Source organism: Kryptolebias marmoratus, linkage group LG15 (assembly GCF_001649575.2).
Source record: "Kryptolebias marmoratus isolate JLee-2015 linkage group LG15, ASM164957v2, whole genome shotgun sequence".
Lineage (NCBI taxonomy): Eukaryota > Metazoa > Chordata > Actinopteri > Cyprinodontiformes > Rivulidae > Kryptolebias > Kryptolebias marmoratus.
This window is the reverse complement of record NC_051444.1, coordinates 6,851,565-6,866,175: the sequence shown is the minus strand read 5'-3', so window position 1 is coordinate 6,866,175 and position 14,611 is coordinate 6,851,565. Positions and strand designations below refer to the sequence as shown.

The window sequence follows — 14,611 nt, the reverse complement described above, 5'->3', positions numbered from 1 at the left end:
TTTCTGCAAAGCATGATGATTGAATTCATGTTTAAAAGTGAATTTGTGTATACATTTAATTATAATATATATTGAAAGAAAATGCATTAGACAGGTTTAAAGATTCTCCTCTTCAGTTGTGGGTAATAAATCTCAAATCAACCTAAACTGACAGCAGCTGCCAAGTGGTTTCCTTTCATGTAGTGGTGGAACAATAAAGGATTTAGACAGAAGCAGCAAGGGCTACTACTGAAAAAAAAGGATGGCAGATAGGTTCATGGCACCCTCCTTGGGGATTTGCAGCCAATATTTCCAACAGCACTTGAATGCAGCCACCTAATCCGTTCTAATCTGGGCTGGAACGTCATCACATGAGAGATGACATCTGAGGATACTAGGCTTTCTGTTCAAGGGAAATTAACAGGCGTCTGTTATTTTCTGAGACAAGATGACTATTACAACCTGCCAGAAGGTTACGCTGATATCGTGCTCTGTTCTCTGTGTTTCTCTCTTCCTGCCCAGGATGCTTTTGCCCAGAGGGAAAAAAGAGAAAGGCCAGCCTGAGGGTAAGGTGGCTTATCGGGTCATCATCCATCCATCTCCATCCTCATCCATCCTCACTGTCTCTTTCTGTTGCAGCAGCTGTTGTTGTTGTCAGCTACTGTTCAATACAAAATTTGCCAGAAACCCACCGAATACAAGTATCACTCACATGGTCGCTGGTAAATCAAAGTTCTTGACACTAAATTTGAAGCATTTAAATGACTCTTTATTGAGCTACTGTATTTATTACATTTAATTTTTACATCTCATTTCAGGCATAAAACAGGATTAGGCTGCTGCTTGTTTACTTGAATCTAAAACTAAATGTAAGGACAGGTTTGGATATTTTAAACTCTAATTTTAATCTTTAAATCTCTCTTAAACTACTAATTCAATTAGGATAAAGTTAATGTTGTGGTTTTACCTAAACAAGAAACATTCACATATTGAAATAAACCAAACCAAACAACATTCTCTGTTAGAGGAATGAGCTATTTATACAAATCCAGTCATTATGGGAACCAAAGCATATTTCAAATGTGCACAGTTCTGTTTTGATACAAATGAAATCTGCATTGCTTTAATTTAGAATGGAAAATGTTGTCCTATTTTAGGAGGTTTCAAACAAGATTTTATCACAGCCTAGATCAAAGTAAAAATACAATTTGAAGGTTTATTTATGAAAACAAGCAAAAGGCTGGCTGCTCCTAAGAAAATCTGCTTCAAAGTATCATAAATAGTAGCAAAAACTATGGTTGATCAGATTTTTAATGACCATATTGATCATCTTCACAAAAAAATCAACCAAGCATTATTTTGTTTGAAAAGAACTTGCATGAGGTGCTTTTCCTGACTGATGACAGATCAGTTATTTCTCTCTTTCTCATTTCATGTGAGTAATATCTGATACCTGAAATAAAGAGATAATATCTGATGATGAGATAATAAATACATTTGATTGAGGCTTTTCTTCACAGGGAAAATTGAAGAATAAGACCTCCAGGAACTTTGTCAGAAATCTTACAAAATTACGACTTTGTAAATTCTAGGAACCAATCTCCCAATAACTCAGAAATGAAAACAACTGCAATAGCCATGTTCGATGAGGAAGTTTGGATAAAACGGCCAAATAAATTTGTTGTAATGAACAACTTATTTATTGTTTTTTGTCTCCTCCAGTTGGGCCTGGGTTCTACCATTCTGTGATCCATCAGTTCTCGGTATCAGATGACCCAGAGCAGTGGGACATGGATCCTTCTCCTTCCCTCACACACACGATTGAGGCCATGGTGAAAATAAAAAGCATTGAACGGGGCAAAAAATACAATCTGATGGGTCAAGTGATTCCTATATACGGGTTTGGGATCTTGCTTTACATCCTTTATATTATCCATAAGGTAATAACTGTGACCGGCCTTTATTGAAGGCAGACTGTATGATTATAATATACAGGGAAACTTAGTTTTGAGTGCCATATAAAGGATTTTTTGACTTAATGCTGAAATAAATGACTGCATTAAATCTATTAGTGATCTTTATGTTCCCAGCTGTCAAATAAGGAGAAGATGAATAAATCAGGAATCTACACAGCAGTGAAAATGACCAACATGCCAAATAAAACTGGTGAATATCTTCAGCAATATAAAACATAAGACACATTCTGTCATCCAGTGTAAAGTCATGCATGTGGAAATGTTGTCCGGGAAAATTAGTTTCTTTTTCTGAACAAATAAATCAGGTGAGTGGGGGGAAATCTTTAGTAAATAACTTGCCTAAATCAAAAGTAAACTTGTAGAATATTTCATTTTAAAAAGAAACTGATGAATAATTGTTAATGTTATACAATAGTACAGTTAAACCCCTGGTCACTGTGTTACAGAACACTAGAAATTTTACTCACTAATATACTTACTAGTTTGTGCATGCAGTGTTTTTAAAGTCTTGTTTTACATTTTAATACAGAAACAGTGTCTCTTGTGAACTGTTTAGGTTCTGATTATGAGCTCACCAGGCTTCAGGAAAGACTTCTGAAAGCAGAGATGATGATGGAGAGGATTACCTCCGGGAAGAGCCACTGTTCTTCGAGGTCAGGGTTGTTTTTACAGTTCTCTTGTTTGTTAATGGGTGTATTCCTTGATCACAGAAAATTAACTTCAGACAGGGAAAAATTACTGAAAAACATTAGAAAACACAGCCATATTTCTCTTTTGTTAAAGTGCTTTTTTCTTAATTATTTCCTATTTGCTTCCACATTTTACAAACTTATTTGATCAAACTTTTAATTACAACTTATTGTGGATCTCATTTTTTCATTTTTACATTTACTTCAAAAAAAATATTTATAAAACGCTTTTTTGTCATGATAAAGTTTAGTCAACAGTCATTGATTAAAATTAGAAAATAATCAGGGTTAGAGAAAAAACATTTCCTTTTTTCATATTAAAATTGCCATTTCCCTCTTTACCTCAGTAACACATAAACACCGTAAGAAAATGTGATGAAGTTTTTTTTTCATTCCCTGATTGTGTTTTAGAGATAGACACAGAAGCCTAAATCAAGTTCTCCTTACTTCGCCTCTACAATGATTTGGAAATGATATATGATTGAGCATAATATTCTTCAAACATAAATATTAGTCAGTTTTCCCACAAACAAAGAGGGAAAGTTCTGTATACCTGTTTGAAATGACAATAATCAATAAGAAGTAAGACTTATAACATTTACAGGGCTAAATTGTTATTTTGATTAACTACGTTTGGTGATTTTTACTTATACAGAAAAATGAGGAAAACAAGAAGAAACAAAAGAAAGAGTACATTTATAATTACATGTCAAATTAAAGAGTATAACATTATAACCTGGTTTAAGTTGATGTGCCAAACATCACTATCTCACCCCTGACTCGGCTGCCACATTCGTGCTGCTTGATGGTTGCAGAAAGCGGAAGGGAAAAATCTCAACATCAAAGAAGGAAGAGAAACTCCTGAGGCAGATTCGACAGATCACGCTGCTGATGCAGGAAGGTCGGTTGGAGGGAGCCTCCCCAGAGAGGGAGGCTGAGGAGGTCCCTTATGGTGCAGACTGGGAAGGTACGTGTCTCCTAAAGCATTTCTCATAATTACACACAACACGTTATCCTAGCAGGGTTTGCCTCCAGTGAATCTGAATACCTTTTAATGATGTGAAGCTGTCTTTTCTTGTATTTCAACACAGGCTATCCAGAGGAGACTTACCCGGAGTATGATGACAGGGATCCCAGTTACAGGCACAGGTTTGAGAAATTAAGACTGGAGGAACCCCCCAGTCAGCTCACTGCTGAGGCGTTGGCAGAGAGGATGGAACAGGAAGAGGAAGAGATTATGGCAAGGAAGCTATCCATAGTGCAGGAGGAAGATGAAGAGGAAGATGACAGAGAGGAGGAAGTTTTAGATGAGGAGGAAGAGGAATTGGATGAAGAAGAGGAAGAAGCAGAAGACTGCATGGAGGGAGTAGAGGAAGGTATCAAAGAGGACGAGGATGAAGAGGATGAGGATGAAGAGGAGGATGACGAAGAAGAGAAAAAGCAGTTGCTCAGTCCTTCGCCTCCTGTTGAGAGAAAACAGGAAAGAGTTGGTTTAGAAGTGAGCAGAGAGCTGCAGCGTCACAGCGGAGGGAGGAAGCAAATAAGCTTCAGTGACCGTAAACATGTCTTCCACTACCCCAAAGAGGAAATGTATGAGGTGGAGGAAAAGGAGACGGAAGATGAGACAGAAGAAGATGATGATGGGACAGTGATGGAAGAAGAAGAGGAGGATCCACTGACAGAGGCAGAGAGTCTACAGTTCAGCTGCGAAGGCTCTTCAAACCCAGAGGAAGATGCAGAGGAGGAGACAGAAGAGTATTTGCTAATGTTAGCACCAGTGGGGGATGAAGGTCATCTCCAAGCAGACGTGCCCAAAGAAGTTGGGCAGAGTGGGCTGAGGATGCGAAACAGAAGAGAACATAAAGAACTTTTCGGTGTTTAAAGTAAGTTTTAATCGTGAAGTCAGCCTCTCCGGGTGTCTCTCATATGTTGAAAAACCAAAAGTGTGTTTTTATTAATGAAACATCTTATTTATTTGGTTAGAGTTAAAGGTTAGATTTGACATCAACAAAAATCCAAAATAAAAGAACAAAAAAGGTTAGGCATTAGATGATCAGAGTATGGGGTAAGGACTCTATGAAAAACATGTTTGATCAGATAAAAAGGTGTGCATCTTTGTCAATAGTTTTGAATAACTGTCAGTAAACAATAAATTTATATGTCTCAGGGTCACAAGCTTATCAATGGAGCACAGGACCCCAAATTATTTGTACCATTAGTGACACTTTCGTACATACTTTATCTCAGATATTTCTCAGAACAACGAATGTTCAGAACATTAACGTACAGCTGAGACCATTGATAGGTAAAGAAAGTTACACTGCTCATCTTGGTGTGTTCTGCTCAAAAAACTTGCATTCTGGCATTAATAATACTCCAATGACACCACCCTGCAACTTAATAGGCCCTAAAGTCAGAATATTGATACCAAACATTCTTTTTTATGTGACAAGACATAAATTTACTCAATATTATGCCATTGAAAGATTTAAGGTTTTTTTAGAACCATATCTGGCTCCACTTAGTGGTTCATAATGATTTCTCTCGTGCTACAAATACAATAAGCACATCTTTCAAGAATGAAAATCACACATTTATTTAACTCTAATATTTATGGCAGAATTAGTTCAAAGCATGAAGGGCAAGTGCTGCACAAACTATGTGGAGAGATATTCAGTTCAACTATTCCTTACTGAATAGGTTAGTATTAAACAGACATTTGCTCACATGCAGTCAACTATTACTGATACATATATCAGTTTACAAGAGTGGATGTCTTTTTTTATGTTTGGCTAACTACTGTTAGGATGTCTGCTTTTTATTATCTCTTCATAGAGCATCATGAGTGGTAAAAGAGATTTAAAATAGGTTTTCTTCATGGATGATCAAGATCAGACAGATGCATACATCTGAGTCTTAGAGGAAAAACACTTTGATGGTAAATTTGTAAGATCAATCACCAACCCCCACATGTTCAGAGCTCCCACTCTGGTGGCACAAGTATGCAAAGCAGAAAACAATACCATCAAAGAAAAAACAGGGCTGAACCACAAGAACAGGATGTCATATGTGTCTTTCCATAACATCATCATCGTCCCAAACATCTGTGTATAATCTGTGTAGACTATCAGTGCAGTCTACTGGTTGATAATTTACACACTGTCTCTCCTAATCGCTCAAACAGTTGGATAAAAATAGTGTATTTTTCCTATCATGCAACCTAGTTTTTTCATGTTCTTGTATGATTCACCAAATAGTCTATACCTTCCTAATTTCATATAAAACAATTCTTCAACATCTGCCATGCACCTAAAGCTTGACTTTTGCTTCCTAATCTGATTTAAATATTAATAGGCTCAGTAATGAACAGGAAGAGTAGCTCAGAAAAAATATGATTAAATATTTTTTAAAGGGTACTGATGAAAGGAACTGGGCTGAAATGTCAACATGCTTTAAAAAAGAAGATTTGTATATTTTATTAAAAAAAAGAGGAGATATCAGTGATATGACTGCAACAGTAGTGAGCTTAAAATTCAGAAGTACCTGCAAAATTACCAGCTCTCTTGAAAACCCAAAGCAGCTTCTCCAACAGAAACAGTTTGGATATCACCCAGGAAGAAACAGAATTGGCTTCCAGTTGTTTTTCAGAAAATAGTAAAAGATCTTTAAGATGATAATGTGAACAGAGATATATTCTTAGACCTGAAAAAGATCCTTAATACAGTGAATAATGAAATGCTTTTAAATACAATAAAAAGGTTAAACTTTTCTTAAGTTCTCACCTGGTTGATTGTTTTACTGTACGTGAATGATTTACCTGAAAACGTTATTTGGATAGTCTTCAGTTTCTGTTCAAATTTTAATAATTGAAATAAATAATAGTAATAACAAGTTAGCCAACTTTAGAAAATGTTTTTATGAGGTGAAACAATAAATAAAGACAAATCTGTGAACATTAATATACAGCACACCATAAAGCAAAAACTGGTTAGTTTCTGCCTCTCTATGTATTACTGTTTGAATCCTGATCTTATTTGTATTATTTTATGTTTGTGGTTATTAAAATTGCTTAATTGAAACTTGTTTTAATGTTTTTAGTGGATTATATTTTTGTACTGGTAGTTTCAGAAGATTAAGCTTTCTTTAAATCCTAACCACAGACAAGGAATGTAAATTAGCTATTAGCTAGAAATTTACTGTGTTCATTTAATATATAACTTTGTTGTCTTTTTTAATACCATCACTGTTAAAAAAAATCAAATCAAATCAAATAAACACATAATTCAAGAGAATATATTATTTATGGTCTGACTCATTGCAGTTTTATTTTTTCCATGAAACAAAAGACTGTGTCAATATCACCAGAATAAATTGCACACTATTTACTGTACATTACAATGGGCGCACTGAAAAACAGAAAGTGAAAGAACCTTTGGTTCCTGGACACATGTAAGAAAAGCAGACTTTACAGCAAGAGTATCAACATTTTGGAAATAGAAATTTAAAATAGTTACAACACAATTGAGTACAAGAATAGCGCATTTGCTAAAGTTTTTTTTTGTCTCATAACCCACAGTAACAAGAAGCCGTATCAGAGATTGTTCTTTGCTGTCATTCAGCTTTTTTTTTTTCTTACCGTCATAAAATATAAAATCTACTGCTTTATGAGAAAAGATACTGCTCCGTAAGAAGCAAGAAGAAGAACACTGAGTAAAAATGTGAGAAACATAGAGATTTACTGCCGCTCAGATGAGGGATGTATCAAACTGTACCTCAGTGGGGAATAAAGTTAATCAAAGATGTAAAGAAAATTATGAAATAAGTGTTCAAACCAAAGGTGGATTTAAACTCTTTGTTGGCAGTAAGTGAATCTGTGTTCAGTTGTAAATAAACTTTGGAGTAATGAACACAAACTTAAGCCTGAGTGCCTTTGATAGTTGCTGTATCTGTTGTCTGATGTACACAACAGCATAAATAATTACACATCTCTGTTAGTGCAATGGGTTGTAGGCCATTAAATGTAATTTTAAAATACAGATGAAAGGATATCCAATTATATCCTTTTGGAATAGTAGATCCAGGATGTTTTGCAAACCAGGGTATTTAATCAGCCTAATTTATAAGCCTGAGACAGGCTGAATTTAGAGAATTACAGCAGGAAATGTAATCCAGTTCAAATTCAGCTCATTTTGTGGCTAAAGTTTAACACTGGAATTAGTCTTAAAAAGGCACAAGAAAGAATGTCAAAAGTATCTGTTTTTCATTATAGTTTCACAGTATAGTGCACCATCGTCCTTCACATTCACATAGAAAACATTATACTTTTTAAGTTACGCAGAACTGTGGAACATGCTTTTTACCTTTTTCATACTCAGTCTCTAATTGATTCATGATGGAAGCAAGTGATTTTCTCGCGATGCTAATTCATGAAGCACCATAGAGCTAACACTGTTAAAGATGTAATAAATGACAGTAAAACAAATCATCATGATGTAAAAATAGAAATAAGAAAATAAACACTATGATGAGAAAGATATTTTTGATTTTACCAACTACGTAAGACATATCCATGCTTGCTGAAGTGTGTGAGAGTGTCAGAAAAAATCCAGTGAGTTGTTAAAACTTGTGTGACTGTTAATTATACTTTACAGATAAGTAAATGTTAAATGTATATATTTACTACATAAAGAAACAGTGTTGGTTTTTATAATGCCATTACAGTACAAAATGACAATAGGTATCAAGACAGTTTCATTTCATTTTGCAAGAAGATTAACATTTGTGCTTGTTTTCTTCCACTAACCAAAACCATGCCCCCCCCCCCAGGCACACACATAGACATAAAACTTGAGGCCCACAAAGCATTTTGGATTATGCAGGACTTCCAGGGAACTGGGAGTTTTGGAGATGCCCAAACCAGCCCAAGAGACACATTAACAGCCCTTAAGATGGACCAGATCTTCTGACCTTCAGGCCTGCGTCTATTCACAGGCTAACTTGCTGTCAAAGCTGGAGAGGGCAATGGCGAAGGCCTGCAGGGCACACATTGGGTAGTTATAGTCCATGGTGAAGACATCCTCCGCCACGCGGCCAAACTGCATCACAATGTAGTCGGCTGCAGAAAAAAACACATTTTAAAAAAGTGCAAATAAGCCTTGCATGGTTTAACATTCATCCTGAATCAAAATGTGTCAGACAGCTCATATTTTGATTCAAGAAAGCTATGCAACAAGATTTATTTTCACTTTACATTGATGAGCACATACATCAAAGTGCAGACTAGACTAATTGTAGTTAGTGTTGCATAAAGTTGTCTGGTGCTATACTGACCATTAGATATCAGACAAAGCAGCCATTTGCTCTTTTCTGCACTATAAATTAAGAATACCCTGCCTTTCCAGATATGTTTTAAAATCTTAGCAAACTTTTGGACCTAATAAAAAACTGGCATATGAAACTTACGGTCGTTGTCATGAATGATTTGAAAATTCTTAACAGAAGCCTGAGTGACTCTGCCGTGGAAGTTTAGCACGTAGGATTGTGTGTCATCATTCCACACAGGCGTCTTGTTGTGAAGTTCGATCACACTCTCTGTGTTCTTGTTCTGCCACCTGGCCAGCAGTGACTCATGCTCCTGTAATGAAGAACAATCAACTGGCTTCAGACGTGGACGTCGCTGTTCTCTGATCAATTACACAAGTATAAAAGTGAGCCGAGCTGGTTAATATGGCGAAGCGGATACAAGAGAAGAGGTAAGACTTACGTTCCGCGGTCGGATCGACACTCTCTCATGGTCCATGTTCATTCCAGGAATAATGACGCTCATTTTACGAGGTCCCTTGAATCCTAAGACATTGGTTTCCTGGTTTAAAGACAAAGTGATGAAGATGTTGGAAGACAGAAGCAGGAGAATGAATAATTCAATAAGATCATATCCAAATCATTAATAATGATAATTAAGCAATAAATAATAAGTAAATTTCACACTACTTTGAACCAGATAAGATGTTTTTGAATAAAGCTAATCACATTTTTACTGATATATGTTTTTCATTAGAGTTATACAATCATGTTTTAGATTATAAATAAATGTCAATTAGAATTTCAGTTTGTTGTTTAAATCTCTAAATACAATCAAAATGACTTATATGGCTGGCTTAGTGGGTGGTTTCTCCTGTAATTCTAAATTGTCCAGTTTTATTTTGCATTTTATAAAGTAAGGACATTTAATTTAATCCTGTAAACCAGGCCAAGGACTGATAAAAATATATATTTTTTAATTGATAGGATTTTTTTTTGTATGCATTCGTCTGCAGGGTATTTCATTTTGAAAAATGACCACTTCTGTTCACATCTCTTTATCGTATCTGACTCAGTCACAGTTATTTTTCACATACAAGCAAACCCACAAGCTAACACTGGCAAAAATGAGTAAAATAACTAACTTTTTTCCCCACACTATTTTGTGAGAAGTTGTCTTGTCAAAAAAAGCTTAGGGACAGCTGTTGTAAGAAATATGTCTATTGTAATATGATAATATGATAAACTAATGTAAAAAAAATCTATTCAATAATAAACATTAGAGAAACTATAAATGCAGATGCAGATTTTAACTCACGTAGCAAATGGCTGCTAGCTCTTGACGCAGATTGCTAGCTTCAAGGCTTGAGGTGCTCTTCATGGGATTCAGACCGTTGTCATAAACAGTAAACTTGGTTCCCATGAGATTAGACCTCCAAAAAACAAACAAATTAACATATTACCATGGAGTTGAATTAAAAAGCATAAGTGTACAAATACAGGCTGTAAAATTATCAGCTGCTATGAAGTGCAAGTAAAAAAAACAAACAAATTATTTTAAAAATAGTATACAGCATATGTTTATAATTTATGATTTTGAATAGTTTATAAGTTGCAGATAAAACTAGCAGAAGGGCAAGACGGTGCAATCACAAATCCATCTGTTGCTTTAACACCAGAGATTCAGAGTTGTGCCTGAGCTACTGATTTCTTGAACTTGAAAAAAATGTAGGTCAGCTTCTGGATTTGACTGAAGTTCCAGAGGTTATCAATTCAATACAGTTAAAGGCAAAAGTCCAGAAGGCCTGTTTTATCCTTTTTGTATGTAGGAAAATAATTAGCAAATCAAATTTAACTTTGGAACAAATTCAAATCTTGGTATAATCATGTAAACGTGTGCAAAAAAGTGTCTTATGGAGATCCAATCCTGTATCTGCAATGTTTAATCCTATAATTAAGATTCTTAATACTCCTCTTGTGGATTAAACACTGCCTTAAGCCCTTATATTGTATTTTTATTATGTAGAGTGAAAACCACTGGATTAATAAAATACAAACTTTTACAGCTCTTTTGTTACTTCTCCTAGGGCTGCGGATTGCTGTAAATACTTTATTATTAACACTTTTTTTGTGAAGAACATCCATGGAAGTTATAAAAAAAACATTATTTGAAAATGAATTTCCTAAGCCTAAATCTACAAATTTTTACATCACCTCAAATATTCAGAGGAGTAGAGGAGGAAAAAAAAAACTAAAACTGAATTAGAAAATACTGCAAAGCCAAAAGATAGTAAAATGATTTCAAATAATAATAATAAAAAGAATCACCAATTATATGTAAACCAAAGAAACAGACTTTGTGGATTTGAGACATACACATACACATTTTGCATGTCAAATGTGGGTAAATGTGTTTCTCATAGCAAGAAACTAAAAGTCAGAAATAATGAGATCATCTGTTTTTAAAGGCTAGGTTTTCTGCATTTCTTTTTTTCACAAAGCATTTAATTCAGTGCACCTTGCTGAGCAGCACAAACATTGATCTAAATGTAGTGTTTTAAGTTAAAGTCGGTCTTAAAAGAAGATGCTATTTTTTTTAAAAGTGCTTCACCTTCACATCTTTAAAAAGCTGTATGACTCTTTTTGAAGCCATGCCTCATTTAAGCCAATCTCCTCAAGGACCCTTGAAAAGCGCAAGCTGAAAGGTAAGTGTTCATTCACATTTTGATCTCAATCATTCAAGCAGAGTTGTAGCTGCGGAGGTTTGGAGCAGCACGTTGACAGGCGGTCAGTCCCGCTCTGAAGATTAAAAAGCTCCGCAGAGCCACGTTTGATTGCACTGCAGAGGAGTTCCCACGGAGCTGCTGGTGCTGCTTCAAGCTTCTCACTGAAGAATTCAACACTTTTTACACATTCTTCAGCATTAAAATCTTTAAAAATTTAAATGAACAGCTCAAAGAACATTTTTAACAATGAGTTCACATGAGGATGTTAAAAATATTTTTCAAAGTTGTACGTCTTATGTAGAGAAGCTAAATGAATACAGCACATAAAGGGATGGTTCAGATCTTTGGAAGTGGGGTTTTGTGGAAAGATTATGAACAATTAATATCTTACTTGTTGTGGGTATCTCTTTACGCTTTTTAATAAACCTTTACACCACCATCGATTTTGCATAACATGGTTAGTCCAGCAGAAACATAAATATTTTGCAGAAAGTGTCCCAAGCTGCACCAGAAGTGCTACAGTTAGCTGCTGCTACAAAAAAATCATATAATTTGTAATGTAAAACCTTGTTATGCAAAATTGACAGTGATGTAAACATTTATAAAATAAAATTTACATGAATAATTCTGATTTTTTTTTTTAAACTGGAGTTGTTTTAAGATGGCAGCAATTAAATTTGGTTTTGGCTCAGCTCAGATTAACCTCTGCCTCATTAATCTGGCTAAAACTAATCCATATATCTTTAATCTGAGATGTGTGAAAGAGCTATCTACAACAAGTGAGATAATAATTATTCATAATCTTTTTACAGAACTCCACTTTAGGGTATCACACATGTGAGGATGCCCTGGTTTGTTTTTCTCACAGGTCAACTAAAACTGATCACACACGTCAGCAAAATATACCCTATAACCCACTGCAGACAAGTTTATAAAAGCAGAATAATATTAAATGCAAGCAGCACTGTCAGCAGAAAAGTTCATTCAAGTAGAATTATTTCTCAGCCTAAATCACTCCCAGTGCAAATTATCTCATGAAGCATGCTGAGGCGTTTAAGGATTTACCTCAGTTTACCGATGAAACTCTCTCCACCACGGGACAGATCAGTGGGATCGATGGAGATGAGGTAATTGGAAGTTTTACTCTTTTTCCTCTTCCTGCCAGCTAACAGGAACACCTGAGTCAAACCAAGTCAATAAAACTAAATTTCACAGAAACACATCACACTGAGGAGTCCCATTTAAATCCAGAAAACTGCAGCTTTTAAATCTTTTGAATCCCTCTCACCTTCTTGCCATCCTCCCTTTCGAGGTGAAGGTAGTAGGTAGGATACATTCCTCTGTCCATGCCCTTCTTGTCCCTGGTAATCCTGCATTTCACTCTGACCCCCTGCGGTGCGGGTCGCAGAGAAAACTCCTCTAAATCCTCAACATCGATGGCAGGTTCGCTGACAGGCGGAGTGGGTGCTGAGGCCACATCCTGCAGGAGACAGCAGGGTGACATACTTAACTGATGAGTGATGCGTTAAAGTAAACTTTCATTAAAACAAAGTGAAGCAGCGTGATGAAGCAGCTTCATCACGCTGGTAATGAAGCTCATTACCAATCCCCTGGGACTGGTAATGAGCACACTGTGTCTAAAATAAGGACTTGGTGTAGGAAAGAAGATTGAACCGACTAAAGGAAAAGATTAGAATAACGCAGAGAAAGATTGGTCATTATACCAAAGCAAAGGTTTTGTTTTATCTCAAATTATGGTTCTTGTTTTGTTCTTGTCTACACTAAATCAACCTTCCCATTGTAATAAGTTAATAAAGGTTAATAAAAGATTAGTGAGACATCGAGGAGTGAGCTGAGGCTGCTTTGATTAGTCATCCTCACTCAGACATTTTTAGTTTGGTATTCAGAAGAAGCCTCAGCAAATCTCAAACGTGTTTTTTTTCAAAAAGGCATCTCAGGAGACTCGTGCTGTTGATTTGAAAAAAGCTGTGTGGTGAAGTAATCTTCCAGAGCTCAAATATTGATCAGTTCACAGTTATAGATTTGAACGCACAAGCGATTTAGCTCAGTGCGTTTTGTTTCACTCTTGAATAGGACGCCGGACTAAAATAACTTCATAGACAGTGTGAAATGGTAAGTTATAAGATTTAAAGAATAATTTAAGTTCTTTCAGATTTCTGTCTGTGAATCTCAAAAGTTGTTGTTTAATCCACTCAATAAACCATTGAAAAGCATTATTGTGCTTGGTGTATGAGCATCCACAACATGATTTTACTGTTTTTCATTTTTCCATACTGTTTTTGCAACTACTTCTGCATACTTTGTGCAGTTTTAGACATTTATATATCAAAATGTTCAGCTCATTTAGGACAAAGGTGCCATGACTTTTGTTTTTGTAACTTTCATGCATTTCATAATGTTTAACTTTATTTATAAATATTTTCCACATGGAAATACACTGAGATCTCTTCAGTTCCTTCAGAAGCATGATTCTTTTTAAAATCTGCTTCAGAATACTTGCTCTATTTCGGTCTTCCTATGCTACTTTGAGTTTTTAGCAACCGATAGTTTAAGCTTAAACTAGTCTTTGGCTACTTTTAGCTTTTAGCTAGCATTTTGCTTCTTCTTACATTAAGTTAGCATTTTGCTCCTTTTAGCTTTGTTTACAACTCACTTTCAGCTTCTTTGGCAAATTTCAAGAAAGCACTCAGCATTCACACTGCATTTTTTTCAGAAAATGCTATTTCTCTACTTATTGTGATGCTTTTCAATCAATTACTATTGATTGTGTTTATCTAAGGGTTTCAGACAAAGCCATTTTGAAAAGACAGTCAAAATATTTTCAGAAACTTTGTGCTTGGTTGCAGCAGTCTCAAATGGGCCTTTTTCTGGGGCTGCAATCTAAGTCTGTATCCTAAATCCATTACAGTACAAATTCTGA

At 35.5% G+C, this 14,611-nt stretch overlaps 2 protein-coding genes across 4 annotated transcripts in view; one reads left to right on the top strand and one right to left on the bottom strand.

Annotated features, from left to right (window-relative positions):
• Nucleotides 1–364: 364 nt before the first annotated feature.
• Nucleotides 365–7,088, top strand: ric3a (RIC3 acetylcholine receptor chaperone a). Its single transcript, XM_017440789.3, has 6 exons — nucleotides 365–545; nucleotides 1,702–1,919; nucleotides 2,070–2,145; nucleotides 2,512–2,608; nucleotides 3,460–3,611; nucleotides 3,736–7,088. The coding sequence occupies exons 1-6, from the start codon at nucleotides 428–430 to the stop codon at nucleotides 4,524–4,526; spliced, it is 1,452 nt and encodes a 483-aa protein (XP_017296278.1). The 5' UTR covers nucleotides 365–427; the 3' UTR covers nucleotides 4,527–7,088.
• A 174-nt stretch (nucleotides 7,089–7,262) lies between these two features.
• The window catches only part of tub (TUB bipartite transcription factor), a 45,205-nt gene continuing 37,856 nt past the window's right edge, over nucleotides 7,263–14,611 (bottom strand). For all 3 annotated transcript variants that reach the window (XM_017440027.3, XM_017440036.3, XM_017440044.3), the window contains exons 7-12: nucleotides 12,959–13,150; nucleotides 12,736–12,848; nucleotides 10,263–10,377; nucleotides 9,408–9,506; nucleotides 9,107–9,278; nucleotides 7,263–8,759 (exon numbers count right to left, since the gene is read on the bottom strand). In XM_017440027.3, the coding sequence (XP_017295516.1) occupies nucleotides 8,626–8,759; nucleotides 9,107–9,278; nucleotides 9,408–9,506; nucleotides 10,263–10,377; nucleotides 12,736–12,848; nucleotides 12,959–13,150 (825 nt within the window). In that variant the 3' untranslated portion in view covers nucleotides 7,263–8,625. The remainder of the gene's footprint in view (nucleotides 8,760–9,106; nucleotides 9,279–9,407; nucleotides 9,507–10,262; nucleotides 10,378–12,735; nucleotides 12,849–12,958; nucleotides 13,151–14,611) is intronic.